Here is a 19,255-nt window from a genome sequence, read left to right as displayed (position 1 = left end):
CAGCAGTGGTGATTCTCAGGATTTAATGTAACTGGGAGCTGGGCGATGGCATTGCAAGTCTTTGTTCACAGCACTGAGGAGGGTAAGGCAAGCAGATCTGAGTTCCAGCCCAGCCTAGTCTACAGAGTGAGCTCCAAGAAAATCCAGCATACACAAAGAAATCCTGTCTCAAAGATAAACAAAAAACAAAATCAACTGGAAAACATGCACTAAGAACAGCAAAAAAACAGGAACTGGCCCACAAGCATTCTCACTGACAGGAGAGGCTGCTCACCAAGGCACCTCCCTTGCCCATTCAGTCAGGAAGGCTGAAAATGTAGTTTTATCTCCAGAGGAAATCCAAGTTTGCGTGAGCCAAGGAGTGCAAGAAGGACACAATGAATGGTGGCTTTGGGCAGAGTTTAGAAACAGATTGTTCATAAGAAAGGAGGAACTACGGTTAGATATTTCCTCCTCCTCACATTTCAACAGTCTCATCGTACAGCCCAGGCCAATCTGCAACTTAGAATTTTCCTGCCTCAGTCTTCCAAGTGCTGGGATTACAGGTATGTCACTCAACAAATACTTTTCCTATGTTTCTTTTTTAAAGATTTATTTATACATATGGGTGTTCTATCTGTATGTATGACAGAAGAGGACATCAGATCCCATTGTAGATGGTCATGAGCCACCATGTGGGTGCTGGGAATTGAACTCAGGACCATTGGAAGAGCAGCCAGTACTCTTAGCCGCTGAGCCATCTCTCCAGCCCCCTTCCTATGTTTTTTAACACCCCCCTTTGTTTTTTTGTTTGTTTGTTTGTTTTTGTTTTTGTTTGTTTGTTTTAAGACAGGGTTTCTCTGTGTCTGGCTGTCCTGGACCTTGCTCTGTAGACTAAGCTGGCCTCAAACTCAAAGAGATCTGCCTGCCTCTGCCTCCCAAGTGCTGGAATATAAGCTGTGCCACTACCACCTAACTCCTTTTCTTTTTAAAAATATAATTCAACTTATATTTAGTCCCTTTCAATTATCAGAAGTTGTGAATTGATAAACTTCTAGTGATTTTTGTTTTGTCTTATTTGTTTTGAGACAGGGTCTCTCCAAGTGGCCCTAGCAATCCCGGAACTCAGTGTGCAGAGCTTTGCACTCACAGTGTGCAGACCTTGCACTCACAGAGCTCCATCTGCCCCTGTCGCCCAAGCATAGGCTCAAAGGCGTACACCATCATAAATTTTAGTGATCTTTAATTTTATCTCAACTATTCCTAAGGGAAAGGAAAACCTGATCTTCATAGGACAAGAAGTTTGGAATGACAAATGATAGGGGAAAACAGAAGAAGACAAAAACTATCTATGTGTTGTTAGCCATGGGGCACCAATCTGCAATGTCAGCCCTCGGAGGCTGGAGCAGCAGTGTTATAAGTTGGGGCTAGTGAGTCTGAGGCTAGCCCGAACTGGTCAGAGACTCTCAAAGAAACCAAGTTTGGGTTTTTCTGAAGGGTGGAGGTGGGAAGGGAAGAGAGTATGGAGCTGTGTATGTGGTACATGGGGGAAATCCCAGCATTTTGGAGGTGAAGGTGGGAGAATCTCAACTTCCAAGACAACCTGGTCTCTAAATAAATAAATATCATACACACAAACATGTCTACACATGTTACATACATGTTACTAGATGAGCTGGGCTCAACACATATGAGATGAAAAACATTGCAACTGCCAAAGTAATACAAAATATCAAACTCTGGCTGTTTTTCAATGGTTTATTTTGAGGAACCAACTGGATTGGTTAACCTTGGAGAATACCCAGAGAAGCATGAGAAGACTAATATACCCTCGTCTGCCATTCCATTCCCACTGTCTATACAGCTCATCAACCTGTGACATGGATATGGGCAAAATGGCCTCCTGTCCTCCACACCTTTGCCGTGGCACACGGACACTTCCCCACCTCCATACACATTCTTCACACACAATAAAAAACTGTTTTGAGTATTACCTAATCAGTCTCCTTTTTCTAAGAGATGGAACTAAATATGCTAAAAAAGAGGTTTAAGCAAGCTACATGTATAGAGTACAAATAGCATAAATGAGATCTGTTATTTTATAAACTGAAGATAATTAAAACCTTTTGACTTTTAGTTTCATTTTCTACACAGAAATCAGCAAATTGTATCCTCTCCCTCTTGCAGTGGACAATCCCCATCATCGCATCGTGTCAAATTAGGTCGTTTCTCAGATACTCAGCAACTGCTGCAGGCAGACAGTGCTGCCACACTATTCCTTCCCAGTCAACTCCCACCATCTAGTGAGGCCTCCTCGTAGTTACTAATGAGGCTCAGGGAAGCATGTTACCAAGTCTCCCTCACACAGACACAATGCAGTGTAATCTCAGTGTAAGCTGTCCTTCTTTCAGAGATTAGGAGACGGGAGGTGCACACTGTGGGATCTGCACTGTCCTCGCGGCTCTACAAACAGCAAGCATTACGGCGCCAGTCGGGCTTGCATCACCACGTAGTTGTAGTGATTCCCACGTGCTTAGGCTGTGTCAGGTCCAAGGAAATGTGCGATATTTTAGGTGTGTATTTTAACTGTGTATTATTTTAGAGGATCTAAAATCTGCCTTAAGAAATTCTAATGGCATTTCAGAATACTTCCTCAGGAAGGGGACAACACGCATAGCCCTACATTTCCTCAGCACATGCCCCATGCGGACCAGGAACTGGCCTGCACATCTGAGAGCATGCGCACCACTCACTTGACAGAGGAGGGAACTCCCTTCTGAGAGTCAACAGCTTGCCCAGGCCTCCTGACAACAAACAATGCTGTGGAGGTTCTTTTGCAAAGTTTTTGGTCTCTAGTTGCTGGAGAGGCCAGGTGATACCGGCCAGGAACGTCTTCCAGGGCTTTTGTTTTTGGTGACAAGGTGTGGAGATCACACTGTTCTCTGCTCTAAGTTATGCCATACTGTGAAACAAGTTTCCAGGCTAGACCTTGCTCTGGGCAATTCCCATTTTACAAGCAGCACTGGGCTCCATTTTGAGTGTGAACCCAAAAGCAGGGCTATTCTGTACCTTTCTGTACACACAGATAGGACTGTCCAATTCATCCATGAGGCACAGACTGATAACCTACTCCCCACAAACAAAAAAGGTGCTGCCTAGAAACTGATAGAGATTGGGAACATATGAGCATACAGATATATTCAAGTTGGATCAGAGAAACCAGGCCAAGAGCTTATGGAACATATCAGAACAAAGAGCAAAACTCCCTCACCTAGATTCCATTAAGACGAGGACAACAACCAACAGTGTGATGGCAACGGCCCCACTGGCCCGTCGTTTGACTACCCCAACCAGCTGTGCATCAAGGGACCTATAGGCTGAGAGCTCCTGTTGTCCCTGGGGCTTCATTTCTGCTCTATCCCCAATGGTGGTGTAGCACACTATACCTGCAGGCCCTTCGTCGTCTGTCTTTTGGCTCCTATCCTATACCTCACTCCTAGGACCTCTATGGCCTATGGCTCACCTTCGCAGTCCTGCTTAATGCACAGACCTTGTGGCTTGGCTCTGTGTGCCTCTAGCAGTTCTCCAACAAGTCCCTTCTACTGTCTCTAGCTATGGAAAGGACTGCTTCTGTCTGCGTCAGCTCTCTACCTCTGCCCCCAGTGAGGATTATTAACTCCTGGACTCCGCTGTAGCCCTTTTAATCCTTTTCTAACCTACAAATATACATGCTTACAGAAACATGTGTTGTGTGCCATGTGATATAAACATTCAGGCATAGTGCTCTCAGAGCACAGTCTCAAGCAGCCTAAGATGGCCTCAGGCTCTCTACATAGTGAGCGTAATCTTTTGCCTCTAGCTCCCAAGTGCCAGGATTACAGGTGTGTCACCACCCCTGACTTGCCAAAGCATTGAGCAACACAGCAACATTCTGGGGTACTATTTTTTTTGTGTGACAAAACCACTTTGACCAGCCAAACTGCTGAAATCTTTAATATACAAATTTTAGCAAAATCCCTAAATGTCCACCTTGAAACACCTATGGGCTTTTGCCAAAATGAGAAAATTATGAGTTATGTATAAATTATCTAATTTATTCATTCACATTTTCTGCCCTACTCTCTCTTTCCTATACCTCCTTCTTTCATTATTTCACCTAGTGGTATAGGGCAGGAGCTGGCAAACATTTCCCATTACTAATATAAAATTTTGTTTACAAATACAGGCAGTAGATGAGATTTAGTTCACGGGGTTGCTTTCTGCCAATGCTGGTTCAGAGCAGCAAGTTTTCAAGCTTTTGCTTATTCAGAATCACCTACTTGACAGCTAATGCAAACAAATTTCTGGAATCCATCCTTAAAGTTTCTCATTTAGTAGGTCTGTAGGAGACCCTGAGATTTTGTGGTTTTAGTAAATTCCCAAGTAATGCTGATACCACTGGTGCAGAAATCCTACTCCGAGAACCACTTGTACAGAACAGTGGTCTATACGCTACTCAGTGGAAGAAACAATGAAAACCTAATGAAGCAGAAACTGCATGTTGTAAACCTGACTGAGACTTTTACAGAGTATTTAATATGAAGACTTACTATTAAGAGCCATAATGTTATCTGTTCCTGGATGGTGAAAATTTATTCCCATGCGTCCTGGAAAACAAAGCAATTTAATCATAAGCACCAAGAAAACATTGTTCGATAAAATTATTTCAAATATACTGTAAAATATAAACATTACAAAATACCACAGATTAATCTATAGCAATGCTATCAAGGCCAAAACATTTACAACTTTTAAATCAATTCATAAAACACAGACATGAAAAGTCTTAAAACAAAGCCAAAGTTTCAACACAAAATACAACCAAACAAAAAGAAGCTTCCATTATAGTCTGAAATTTGTACATCTCCCATATTAAAATTTAATCAAGTCAATTTCTTGGATGAGCATTTTATTTAAACAATATTTATTCATGTCCTTCAAACTAAACTAAGGCATCAAAAAGAGAAATTTATATAAGTATACAAACATGAAGTTTAGAGGAATTAAAAAGATACAGTTTTATTATGGCTCAAAAAGTGCAACATAATTACCAGAGTAGCAAAATGAAGAAAGATGGCAAAGTTTATGTAAATGAGCAGGGAGTGAGGCTGACATAAACAGCCAAAGTCCTTACCCTGCCCCAGCACTGCTTTCTTCCAGCGGTTTGTCTGTCTGTGTGGTGCATTCTTGTTTCCTTTTATGACTGTCTCTAGCTGATTTAGAGCTCACCACATACACCAGACTGGCCTCTAACTCACAGAGATCTGCCTGTCTTTGCCTCCTGCAAGCCCTGGGATTAAAAGCAGGCATCCCCATGCCTGGATCCACCACTAACTACTCTTGTAAAAAATGTGACTTTCCAGATTTTCACCTTTATAAATAATATAGGAACTGAAACTTCTGCCCACATTGGTTGGCTTTCGTATATCTCTGAGGTTAAGAATCATTTTTACATTTTTAATGGGCTAGAAAACCAAACAAAATCAAAGAGGCAACAGAGGCCTGTGTCCTGTACACCCTATAATATTTATTCTGTATTCCTTCCAAAAGATTGAACCCCTGATCTTTAAGATAATAATAAATGGAATCAGATGTTTCAACTTATGGCCCACTGGGATAAAGAGCGAAAGATGTAGGGGGTGAATAGAGTGAAGCTCAGAAGCACAGAGGGAAAGATTCAGGAGTAAAGAATAAAAGATGCAGGCATTTGCTGCTTTTTCATTATTAGACAAAAAAAATGGATTTATCAAAAATAAAAATTAAACCCAGAGAGTCTTGTATAGAAGGCAAATGTACTATACAAGATTTTGTGACCCACTCCTTCAACAAAATAGTTATCAAAATTAGGTGTGGTGGCTCACCCCTGTAATCCAACAACTTGGGTGATAAGAGGAATGTTGGGAATTCAAGACCAGTGAATAGTTACAGAGTGTTCCAAACAAACCAAACACCCAAAAAGATATTGAAACAATAGCTAGGGTGTAATATCTATGTATTTGACTTGGTAAATATATGTATAGTTACTTTGTTTTAGTATAATTAGTTTTCATGTATAGTTACTTTGAAAATCATCATGAAATTCATAGAAAAATGTTAATTTTAGATAAGTGTTTTACCACTGAGATATCCCTACAGCCCTAAAAAAAAATGTTCATTTTCTTTTATAACCACTGCTTAAAGATTTTCAATCATATTTGAGGAGGAATAGTATAGAGAAAGCTGGAGATAAACGTCTCTGATTTTTTTTTTTTTAAACAACCGATACAGTTCTTTATGTAATGATAAAGGGGCCAGCTTTTATTTGGTAATAAACTCTATTCCCGGGAACTGGAGGTAAACATCATTGTCAAGCTCAATACAAGGGGAAAACAAAATGATAAAAATCAAAGTCCTCATTCAACTTTACCACTTTTACTGATGTATTGGTGTGTGTGTGTCTGTGTGTGTGTGTGTGTGTGTGTAAAAGAATGGGAAAAAATAAAAGAAATTGTCAAATAATAAAGGAAACATCCTAAAAGACACGATTTCTATAGAAAAACTATTTTCATATTAATTACAAACTAGTTAATAGGAGTTTAAAAGTATGTTGGAAAACACATTTAATATAACAATATTTGTAGCTGTCCCGCATGCCTTACTCTGATTTTTTAATTCCTAGGTCATTTTATAGTCTCTGAAAGTCATAGTCTTATTCATATGCAATGCTGTCTCCTACCACCACCTTGACCAAAACCTACTTCATAAAAATTTGTTATAAGAATAGCCTTGACTCAATAAAAGAATTTACATTCTGGCTTTGGCTAACTGAGTTGATGTTCTTTACACCAAAAGCTAACATCCATGAACACTAAGAGTGATATCCTCTAATTCAGTTTCACCATATCTACAGTATTAACTACAACAGCAAGTTGCTGAACAGTCTACATTAAATCTCATCAAGACTTCAAACTCAGGCTGGAGAGATGGCTCAGAGCACTGGTTACCCTCCAGAAGTCCAAAGTTCAATTCCCAGCAACCACATGGTGGCTCCCAACCATGTATAGTGAGACCTGGTACCCTTTACTGGCATGCAGACAGAACACTGTATAAAAAAAACTTCAAACTCATTGTCTATTAGAACTTAAGGAAAACAGAGCATTGTTTTAGTTGGATGATGTCACACACTCATAACCCCAGCACACAGGAGGTGAAAGAATCACAAGTTCAAGGTCTACCTGTGCTGCACAGTGAAACCATCTCAGAAAATAAGCAAACAAAAACAAACAACGTGGAAAAGTCAGAGCTAGTGGTACACAGGTAAAATCTGTGAATTCTAGGACAGACAGGTCTCCACAGTGAGACCTTGTTTAAACAAAACATGAAAAGCAGGACCTTTTGACCAGTGAATATTCAGAGGACAGAATGGTCCTTAAAAGGCACTGATGGTCCCTTTATATGACTACAATAAAAATGAGTTGCCAAGTAAAACTCAAATTTAGTCAATCTTTGTTCAACTTCAATTCCTATAAAATAGAGAATTTCACACTTTACATACACAGCATCAAATAACTTTTCTATGTTCTCCGGAATGTTGCCCTCAAAACTTGAGCACTGCTACACACCCCTTTGGGCTCTTTCTTGAGGAGCTAGAACATTTCACCTTGACAAGACAATTATCCTCACTGGTTACTTGTAACCCAGGTCTTTAAGAAGCAGAACAGAGGCTCAGACATTGTCTTGCAGGTGGAAGGCATCACTTTTTGCAAAAAAAGCCCAGCAGTTTTTACCTTACTTGGTCTTCTCCCTAATTTTTTCAATGGATTTTGGATAAAAAGTAACATGAATCTTGTAAAGAGCTCCGTGTCAAAGCTAGGTCCCTAGAATCAGTAATCTAAATATAATCTAGGTTTCCCGCTAAGTATAATGGTTCTTTGGTAAACTTACGTATGACTTTTTAGTTTCTTTATCTCTTCAAAAAAATAGTGTTTAGAATATAAAGTGCAATTTTCATTGAATAAAAATTAGAACATATGGAAAAATAAGATCAGTAAAGACAAACAAATCAGCTTTTATTCATATCTTTTAGTATGGAGAACATGCATGAAGCTTTCTTCCCTAAGATTATAATCATTTAATAGTCTTTTCTTAGTGCAATATGCATCTAAATTTTAGCACTTATTAAAGGATTTTGGAAGAGAGAGAAAATGTGTAATGGGCAGAAAAAACAAAACAAAACCCTGATGCTAAATTCAGACAAGGCTGTTTCCTTTTGCTTCCTTTTGTCCAACAAATGCTGCTATTGAATCAGCTGTGAAAACAGAACTGAGTGTGTGACATCTGGTGATTTTGTTGCTGCAGCCTGGGGCTGCCATGTGACACTCTGTCACCTGTCCATGAGTCTGCTATTTTTAAAGTGTTCTTGTCAGCTAGCTATCTTTCCAGTACAGTATAAAGTATAAGGTTTCAAAAGCGGGAGGCCATCCTTAGTCTTACAAAGTTAAATGACGCTGTAGAAATTTGAGACTGTCCACTTTGCCCACTTCACAGGACAGACAGGAGTTAGGAGAGAGTGGGGACAGAGGGTAGAGACTGGAGTTACATTTGTTTATTTAAGACGGGAAAAAAAAAACACATCTTCATAAACTCCACTCATTATTTTAAAATTACCTTATTTCAGAGCCAACTAAACCCATACTTTTATGTCTCCAAAATAAAAGCTGGAAATTTTATTGATTCATAATTATTACTATGAAAGCTATTTCTTCAGCAAACATCTTTCTCTAATTACCCACTTTACTCTTAAAAAAAATGTTAAGTACTTAAACAGTTTCAGGGAGAACATTAATGCTTCAAGAAAATATTCTACTAAATTTTACCTATTTTCTCTATAAAGTTAAGAGATACACTCCCAGAGAAAAAGTACCCTTAAGGTATAAAAATATAATATGTAAAAAAAAACACTAAAAACAAACAAACAAACAAACAAACAAATCAGTAAAGTTGGGTGTGATCTCAAAAGCTGAGGCAGCAGAATCTGAGTTTAAGGCAGGTTGGCTCCACAGCAAGACCTTTCCTCAAAACAACCTCTGCACAGATATAGCCCATGGCAGCTCAGTCTCTAAGTGGGTTCCCTAGGAGGGGGAACAGGGACTGTCCCTGACATGAACTCAGTGGCTGGCTCTTTGATCACCTCCCCTTGAGGGGAGAGCAGCCTTGCCAGGCCACAGAGGAACACAGTGAGGCCAGTCCTGATGAGACCTGATAGGCTAGGGTCAGATGAAGGGGAGGAGGACCTCCCCTATCAGTGGACTGAGGGGTGGGGGGGCATGGGAGGAAAAGAGAGAGGGAGGGTAGGATTGAGAGGGGACAAGGGAGGGGGCTACAGCTGGGATACAAAGTGAATAAATTATAATAAATTAAAAATAAATTAAAGGGGCTGCAGAGATAGCTCAGTGGTTAAGAGCACTATATGCTCTTTCAAAGGACCTGGGTACAATTCCCAGCACCTACACGGCAGCTCACAACTGTCTGTACCACCAATTCCAAGGGATCTGACACCTTCACACATAAAATAAGATTAAATAATTACTAAAAATAAATTTAAAAAACTAACATAAAAAAACAACAGAAAAGGGGTGAAGGGGACATTGAGGCTGTGAGATTGCTCAGCAAGTAATACAGCACTAAGCCCAATGACCTGAATTTGATCCCTGAGCCATGGTAGAAAAAGAGAACAGATTCTTACAAGTTGCGCTGTGAATGCTGCAAAGACACATAAACAGGATGGACATCAGAAGAAAAAGAAAATAGGAAACAACCTCGGAACCTGCTACAAAGGGCCTCTGAAAGCCAGAAGAAAACAGGAAATAACCTTGAAACCTGCCACAGAGGGCCTCTGAAAGCTTCTGCAGTATAGACCGTCAAAGCAGATGCTGAGCCTGATGGCCAACTGATGGGCAGAGTGAATGGAATTCTATGTAAGACGTGGGAAATAGAATTCCATGTAAGACGTGGGAAATAGTAAGAGCTGGAGGGGACGGGAACTCCACAAGGAGAGCAACAGAACAAGATAATTTGAACACAGGGAACTTCCCAGAGACCCATACTCCAACCAAGGACTATTCGTGGAGATGACCTGGAACCCCTGCACAGGTGTAGCCCATGGCAGTTCAGTGTCCAAGTGGGTTACATAGTAATGGGAAGAGGGACTGCCTCTGACATAATCTGATTGGCCTGCTCATTGATCACTTCCCCCTGAGGGGGGAGCAGCCTTATCAGGCCACAGTAGAGGACAATGCAGCCACTTTTGATGAGAACTGATAGACTAAGATCAGAAAGAAGAGGAGAACCTCCCCTATCAGTGGACTTGGGGAGTGGCATGCATGCAGAAAGGGGAGGGAGGGTGGGATCGGGAGGGGAGGAGGGAGGGGCTTATGGGGGGATACAAAATGAATAAAGTGTAATTAATAAAAAAAATTAAAAAAAAAAAACGAAATTTCTTTTTAAGGTAATGGCAAAATCTGGTACTACAATATAGTACTATAGATCTGTTCCAAATGACCAAAAACAAAACCGTGAGTACAGAACTGAAGTCAATGGACAATTTGGGGCAAGGTTTTGGTTTCGATTTGTTTTTTTCTGCTGGGAGGCACAGGCTGTACAGTGAGCTCCAGTCATATCCTTCCTAGTAACTGGGGCTGCAGGCCTGGGTTGCATTCACAGCACCACTATCATAATTCTTAAATGCTTTGTACTTGCTTAGTTTGGGCTGTAACTCAGCTGAATTAGAATTTCAGAAGTTAGCATGCAGGATTCATCTTCCTTTCATAACTGTTGGAGGATGAAATGCTATATTTTAAATCAGGCAAGGAAATGTACACCTTCAGTTGCAGCCACAGAGGAAGCTGAGACAAGGAGGCCCTCAAACGTACACGGGTTCAAGGCTGGTCCAGGTGACCAAGTAAGTCTCAAACAGAAGAGGTTGTAAATATATGGACAAGACCAGTCACTTCTGACTCAAAAGCTGTGCCCTACAGTTTGTAGAGTCTTTTTTTTTTTTTTTCCTTTCTTCATTTTAGGTGTTGGGAATCAAAGTGAGGTTCGAGACTCTTGGCAAACTTTGCTACCAGTGCAGCTCAGAGTTAGCTAACTTTGTAAAGGACAAACCGGCACAGGTCAAAAAAGTGGACACTGAAATAAAACCAAGCAATGATTCAAGCTTCAAAATAAACAGCATATTTTCTTCTGGAGGCTCAAGTAGGAAAAAAAAAAGTAATGAACATTAATTTCTTTTCTAAAACAAGGGAATCTAAAAATTCCCAAAGGAAACCAATTTTGTGTTGCTCTCTGTCATGTTACATTTAAACATGATGAATAAAGAAAAGTGTTTCCATAACAGCAAAGGGTGGTGTTCATATCTTCCAAGTTTCTGTCAATTTAAATGTGCTAAAGCACTATTACCAGAAGATGAGCTATTTTTTCCTTAGACTTTTTCAATATACCTTTGAAAAGCATGCCCTTCAATCTGAGTTCTCAACCAACACCTGCTCTTTTCATATTTCAAATCTCAGTTCCATGAATGACAAAGAAAGAGAAAATTTAAATATGTAGAAACAGTTCATGAGGCATTATCCCTATCAGCAGACTAGAACCCTGATGCAAGCGAGAGGTTCGTGGGATGAAGGAAGCCTGTTCCTTCCTGTTGTTGCGAAGCTGCTGGCTATATGGTGCTTTCCTAGCCAGAGGAACAGGTCTTGATTTCCAGCAATCAGCTCCTCTGCCCAAAGCCTATAGTTGTTATGTCCTTACTTATTCAAGTAGGAAAGGTGACTGATCAGTCAAGCCTAATGACCACAGGTTTTCAAGTCAGGAGACAGTCTCAGACAAAGAGTTACAGTGATGAATCTTTTCCCCTTTTTTTCCTCTTATTTCTAACACTAAAAATCCTCTTTTCTTGCATGGTAAGGAGAAAGGTCGTATTTGAACAAAGATCAGTTCCTTCCACCACTCTTATCTCTGCTAATCCAAAGATTTGAGTACTTAGAAACAAAGTAAGTAACAGTATTCACACCTGATTTTCATCTCCAAACCCTCAAGTGTCATCAATATGAGGCATGTATCAAACAAAAAGGACACACAAGGGGTAAGACGCAAAGACCTTATTCTGTCACTGTTACAGCTAGACTGAATTAGTCCTTTTTCCTGCAGGCTATGTGTGCTGGGATTCAAACCATGTACTTCATGCACACAAAGCTCTTGCACTTGCATCTCACAGAAGGTATTCCTCTGTGGTACACATCAAGACTGGCCCAGCATGAGTGCAACCACAACAGAAAAACTGTGAGGTATAATTTCCTGAAAGAAAGGTCTTTTTTCCTAAACCTCCTGTTCTCTAACACTAGTCCTTAAAAGAATGCTTGAAAGCAGGGCAGTGGTGGTGCACACCTTTAATCCCAGACAGAGACAGGCAGAGTCTGAGGCTAGCCTGGTCTACAGAGTGAGTTTCAGGAAAGACAGGGCTATACAGAAAAACCTTGCCTCAAAACAATGCTTGAAAAAATGATTTTCACAAAATCTTTTTTAAATGATACTTGTATCTTCTATGAGACTATCACTGTGAATCTACACCATGTCCACTTTAAGTATATCATGAAGTAATTTATGTCATATTTAAATGCTTGGTATCTAATGAATGGAACTACTTTGGAAAAGATCAGGAGGTGTCCTTGTTGGAGAAGGTGTGTCACTAAGGCTGGGCTTTGAGGTTTCAAAAGCCCACACCAGACTCAGTATTTCCCCAGTCCTTCTTCCCCTTTCTCTCTTCTCCCCACTCCCACCTAAAATATGAGCTGTAAATGCTCATCTACTGCTCCAGCTCCATGCTCACAGCCATGATGGCCATCAACTTCCCCTCTGAAGCTGTAAGCAAGCCCCCAATTAAATACTTTCTTTCATAAGTTGCCTTGGTCATGGTGTTTCTTCATAGCAATAGAATAGAAACTAAGCCAACTATGTTATTCAGATGTACAGTTTTAGAAAGTCAAGTAATGCTTATTTTTCTTTCTCCTACACACGGCTTTTGAAAATGATGGTTTATCTTTCAAATAATCACTAACTTATTTATGGAAAATAAAAACAACTGCAGCAATTTGCAGCCAGTATTTAGCTGTAGTCTGATCAAGACATCAATCTGTACTGATACTGCTTCATTCATTACAGAGGTCAAGCCCTGAGCATTCCATGCTCATCTCCATAGGAAATCACATGTAATATCTGTGCCAGGGATTTCATCTACCCACCTATGTTACAAGGTGTTTTAATTATGAGGCTTTAAAGAGGCTACTGTACTCAGCTCAATAAATAACTAGGGCTAGATAAAGGACTTAGATCCAGTTTGGACTGAGTACAAAGTTTAAAAGGCCATGCTTTGAAATTTCAGCTCTTATATAGAAATGCAGAACATCTGGGATGCTTTTAATAAAGACTACTACATACCTTTGCTATTTCTAGGAACTGAGCCTAGAGTGGACTTTTTACCTCTCTTTTCTGCCCCACTATATACTATTTGAATATTTTTTTTTATACAGCTAAGCAGAAATGTAGGGATTTTCCCTAAAGAAGAAAAAAATAAAACTGAGTTCTAAAAAAAATAACATCAGTGCAAACAAACACCCCAAGTCCAACTCTGTACTTGAGTTTTGAGACCTCCCTTCTCCCCATCCACACCCCCTCTCCCACAAACAGTGTTCCCACATTTAAGAGGGATATTATCAAGACTGAGGATCTAAGGACACTCAGGCAAAGCATTTCCCAGAAGGCACACAGTAGGTGCCCAGTGCTTCATCTGTCTATGAATGTGCCTCAAGCAAAAGCTGTAAGAAGGACCTCATACAGGAATTACCTAGGATAAAGAAAAACTGGAGAGTCTAAATTTAAGTTCTATCAATAAATGAATAAATTATAAAGATCAGAGAGTTTATTATTATGAATTTTTAATATTATGAGCATTTATTATTATGAAAAACAGAAATAGAAAAAAAAAACCCTAAAGGCTACACCATCACAATGTTTCTCATGCTTTTAGTTACTTGTGTGTATATGCATATTTATGTGTGCAGATACCTATGTGTGCACATACATGTGAGGGTTCATGCATGTGGAGATCCAACAGAGGACAACATCAGGGGTCCTTCTTCAGGTACCATCCCTATGGTTTTGGTGACGTTTGGGGTTTTTGCTCATTTATTTTTGAGATAGGGTCTCTCATGACCTGGAACTCGCAAGCAGGTTAGTCCCAAGGGCCAGTGAGTCCCAAGGGCCAGTGAGCCCCAAGGATCTGCCCCTCTCCCCAGCACTGGGACTGTGAGCACAGGCTAGCATGTCCAGATCTTTCTCCTGCTTCTGGAGACAGGGCTCAGTTCATCATGCTGCAAGACAAGTACTCATGAGCTGTCTCTCCAGCTCTACTTTTCTATTTTGTTTATTTACTAGTTACCTTTTATTCTGACAATTTTCTTTCTCTTTAAAGCTAAAAGTAGCTTCAATGTTTTCTTTTCTCCTCTTCCTTCTTTGTTGTTGTTCTTTGTGGGATTTTTAAGACAAGTCTCACTAGTTACCTTGTTTTGTTTTTTTTTGTTTTTTTTGTTGTTTTTTTTTTTTTTTTATTTTTTCCAGAGCTGACGACCAAACCCAGGGCCTTGTGCTTGCTAGGCAAGCGCTCTACCACTGAGCTAAACCCCTACTAGTCTCACTATCCAGGTTTGGGTGTCCTGGAACTTGTTATGTATAAGCCCAGGCTGGCCTTGAGCTTGTTATCATCCTCCTGCCTCTGCTTCCAAAATGCTGAGATTATGGTGTGCATCAGCGTGCCCCGTGTCAAAATATTTTCCTTAAGGTGCAAGTGATGTCATTGACCTCAGGGAAGTAGTCTGTTTATAGAAAACCATGCAGTAGAAGTTGAAACCATATTCAACTCTAAAAAAGTGCATATTAAAAGGCTTATTAGGCCATAATATGTATATGGTGAAGCAGGCTTGTATCTCATATTGGCTAGTAAAGAAAAATCTGCAGAGATAGTAGGGCCATGACAAATGAATGAAAAATGTATTTACATTACTATGAGGTTACTCCCTTTCGCTAGGCCATGCCAAACTTAATGTGGCACAAATAGCTCTGCTTTACCAACATACAAAAAATTCTAAAAAATTAATGCAGCGACTATAATCTAAATTTTCTTTCCTAATTTTTCACTGGAAGAATACAATGGTATATCCCTACAATCCTAGCACTCACAAGGATGAAACAGGGGGACTATTCTAAGTTCCAAGGTCAGCCTGAGACATATAATGTGTTCCAGGACAACCTGAACTACACAGTTGGACCCTATCTCAAAAAGAAGAAAAGAAAAGCATACGGAAGAATACGGAAGGTACACGTGAAACAGGAATCAAATGTTAGGGCAGTCAGGGGAGGCTCCCATGGTAGAGGAATGACAGGCGTGCCCTTAAGAGTCCAATATTATTATTTGTATGTCATTCACACCTCTGAGTGTAACATGCTTCAAATTATCATGGACCTACTTTAGCTGAAGAAAGATGTGGTAAGTGACTAAATATAATAGCAAATATTTTTTCTTTTCTTCTTTTGCTAAAGCCCTTCAAAATCTAGCTTTTCTCAAGACTCTTTGATTTTCTCTTTACCTACTATTACACTTCTGTTCACTGGGAAATAAGAAAAGCAGCAGAAAATAATGAGCATGACAAGAAAATGATGGAAAGAATTTCTGGTGAGGAAACGAGTGTCAAAGGTTCAGTTGGTCACATCCTAAATAAGGGCCACGCAACTTGCAGGGAGGGGAAAATTCTCACAATTCCAGAAGATGAGGAGTACACACAACATGGGCATCCCTGTGGCAAACTATTCAGTTTTTAATTAAAGTCCTGACTCAAAATGGAGTGGATATTTCCATACCAGCAACTTGCATTAGTTTTTAAAATATTGTAGGCTCTTGCTGAATAATTTATAAAAAGAACCATCTGTAATTATGAGTTTACATCGACTCTAAAATTAGAAAGTTGATCTTGGAATGTTCTACCTTATATTGTACTAAAAACATGTAGACACTTTAAGGTATCTTCCTTGAACTTTATCCCACACTATGCAAGGGGCCATTGGTTGCACATAGACTATGATGTGATGTTCCTATACTAGGAAAAGGTTAGACCTTAACACAATGGAACCGGATCATGTGAAGCTTTCTGAAGAACTTTTGGAGACTGATTTACTAAGCGTCATCCTTTCTTCAGTAACACCTGGACTTAAATGAATTCTACAGATTCAGCTAACGATTCCAAATGTACAAAGCCCAGAAAATTTGGCTTCTGGTTTCATGCTATAACCATGACCTCAGCTACCCAACACAGACTTCTTATAGATAAACAGATTAAAATGCCAACTATAATTATTCTAGGTAGCTGAACCCAGGTTAAAAAAGAAAATCAACTTTAAATACATTCCACAATGCTTTACAAAAGCAAAACAACAAACAAACAAAAAACAAATAAAAACAACAAAAATTAAAAGTATTAAAAAGCTGATTTTTGCTTAAAACACCAAGCAAGAATGGACATATGAATATTCCTAACCTGCAAAATGATTCCTCCACATTATATCAGCGAAACTCATTGGTGGGCCACTGGGAGGGTAGTGTTTACCTTTCAGAGGCTCATGATCAGTCCTTATCATATCCATTAAGGAGTTCTCCAAGGAGTGCAAGTTAAAAGTGTCATAGGGCCTACTCCGGTCCTAAAAACAAAAACACAGAACAAGACGATACATAAAATTACTTCATAAATTAACATGATATTTGTTCTGCTTCCTGCTGTAGACTGGCAAATTGAATGAAAGTTACAGACAAGTCTAAAAACACATTCACTCTTTATTAAGAATAATGTCTTAGTGCCAATACGTTCAAAAGAAGGGTTTTTAATTAAAGTGCATCCTTTTCCTAATAATCTATAATATAAATGCCCCATTCCTTCAGACTGACTTTCTCTCAAATGAAATGGGTCAAAGGTAGCTTTGCCTTCTACCATCTACTCCATGTTTTCCAATGAACACAGGAATATTTCCTAGAGACCACAACTGAGAACTTAGTGTAAAACCAGAATCACTTTTCTGAAAAAACGAAAAGGTGATTGACTGAAAAGAGGCAACAGGACCAGAGTTTGTGTCTAAGTAGCAAGCTCCAGCCCTGTCTGAGCTACAGACACAGGCATAGTCTCAAAATACTAACAGCAAAATCATGACAATGATTTCAACGTAATTACCAAAAAATACTTTAATATTTACGACCAGTAATTCCACACATGGGTAGTTTTATTTAAGAAGAAAAATAAGCTTAAGACAACGAATTAGATAACAAACTCCTAAAAGTTGTCCTCTAACCTCCTCATGTATTCTATGGCATGCATTTGTGCATGCGTGCGCGCGCACACACACACACACACACACACACTCATAAATAAAGAAATACAAAAAATCCTAAAATTTTAAAGCAAGAAATAAAAATTCACGGTGAAGAGGTTACGTGACAACAGTAAGAACACTGTTTAGGCGCTTGACAGAGTGTGGTGGGACTTGCCTGTTACTCCAGCAGTAAGGAGACTACTGCAGGAAGCTAGCTTGGGTTATAAAACAAGACTCTGAGCCGCCTCCATTTCCCCCAAAAGAAAAGGTTATTTGATGACATTCAAGGTTCTTCCTGGCCAAGACAGTCTGGGAGTTTGTTTGTTTGTTGTTTTTTAATCCTTATTGCAATCTTTCAAAGTAGGTAAAAACATACCTATTGTACACACAAGGAAAGTGAGTTTAACAAAGATTAGAACTCAGATCTAAACTCAAAACCAATACCCTAAGGAGTAAAAAATTCTGTTCAAAGAATTGACCCAGTCCACATAAGATGACTTCTTTGGAAGCATAAAATCACAGGCAATTACTGATGAAATGCCCTCGCTGGTGGTAGTAGTGAGTCCCTGTCTAGAGAGGACTGAGGAGATTAGATTAGGTGGCTATCTAGCAGGAAAATGTTTTCAGGGGAGTGTTTGATGTATCTAAGTTCAAATGAACCTCAAACCAGTCAAACTGTCAAAATCACATGTAGTTCTGGTTAAAATACAAGTCCCTGGGCTGGGGAGATAGATCAGTTGGCAAATTGCTTGCCTTGCAGGCAGGAGGACTTAAGCTCTCCTGGACCTCCATAAAGATGCAGGTTGTGGTGACATGTGCTAGGGAAACAGAGACAGGAGGATCCCTAGGACTCACTGGCCAGCCAGGCCCTCCTGTTCAGATAGTGGTAGGTCATTGAGAAACCCTACCTCAAAGGAACAGTGGATGGCTCCCGGGAACCAACACCCAAAGTTAAACTTTAAGTTCTAGTGTGCTCTCTTTTTCTGTCTCTCCTTCTCTCTCTCTCTCTCTCCCTGTCCTCTCCCTCTCTGTCTCTCTCCTGGACTCCAGCTCAAACATACTTAGTAATATTTTTCTAAGAAAAGCAAGCAAAATGTTCAGTAGGTAAAGGTGCTTGCTGTCCAGCCCAAGACTTTGGAGATAATAGAGAGAGTAAAGTATGTGTCCCACAAACTGGGGAACTTTAGTTTGGATCCATCACTCATATAGAAAACTCAACACGGTGTATCTATAATCCCAGCACTGAGCAGGCTGACACAGGCAGATGGGACTTTAGTAGGTCCATTGTAGTTAATCTACCACTTCAGGTTCATCTGAGAATTTGTCTCAGAAAATAATGTGGAGACTGATGGACAAAGACAGCTGACATCAAGCTCTGGCCTCTACAAGTATACACATGCGCATACACACACAAGAATGCATAACAGACCGGGATGGTGTGTAGCACAACAATGGAAAGAACACAAAATGTCTTCTGTGTGTCATGTCCCAGGACTAAACAGATTTAACATGTAAAAGTTCATGGATACTAACCTAACAGGGTTTATTAATGCTCAACAGATGAAAGCATGACATGTACAGAGAGTAACAGAATTTGCACATGCTTCTTAACTGAACAAAACTGTGCTCTATTGAGACTAATTTTTAATACAATGAATTCTATTCAAGCCTCATCACTTTATATTTGGGGCACTGCCTTCATCTTTTTGGTTTCACTCTACAGCAATGTTGTGAGGAGGTCTCTGGCTTCCTATGGTCTTTAGCCCAGAAACAGTATCAGTTCTTATGTTCT

The 19,255-nt window shown here is 39.8% G+C and overlaps 1 protein-coding gene across 7 annotated transcripts in view; it reads right to left on the bottom strand.

Annotated features, from left to right (window-relative positions):
- The window catches only part of Cpeb3 (cytoplasmic polyadenylation element binding protein 3), a 190,747-nt gene that overhangs the window by 100,695 nt on the left and 70,797 nt on the right, over positions 1-19,255 (bottom strand). For 5 of the 7 annotated variants that reach the window (XM_055614100.1, XM_055614097.1, XM_055614095.1 and 2 more), the window contains exons 3-4: positions 16,641-16,800; positions 4,569-4,625 (exon numbers count right to left, since the gene is read on the bottom strand). In XM_055614100.1, the coding sequence (XP_055470075.1) occupies positions 4,569-4,625; positions 16,641-16,800 (217 nt within the window). The remainder of the gene's footprint in view (positions 1-4,568; positions 4,626-16,640; positions 16,801-19,255) is intronic. The other 2 variants (XM_055614098.1, XM_055614099.1) reach the window with 1 other exon arrangement.

Source organism: Psammomys obesus, unplaced genomic scaffold (assembly GCF_907164565.1).
Source record: "Psammomys obesus unplaced genomic scaffold, mPsaObe1.curated_primary_1811, whole genome shotgun sequence".
Lineage (NCBI taxonomy): Eukaryota > Metazoa > Chordata > Mammalia > Rodentia > Muridae > Psammomys > Psammomys obesus.
Note: the sequence above shows the minus strand (reverse complement) of the source record. Positions and strands in the feature narration are given on the sequence as shown.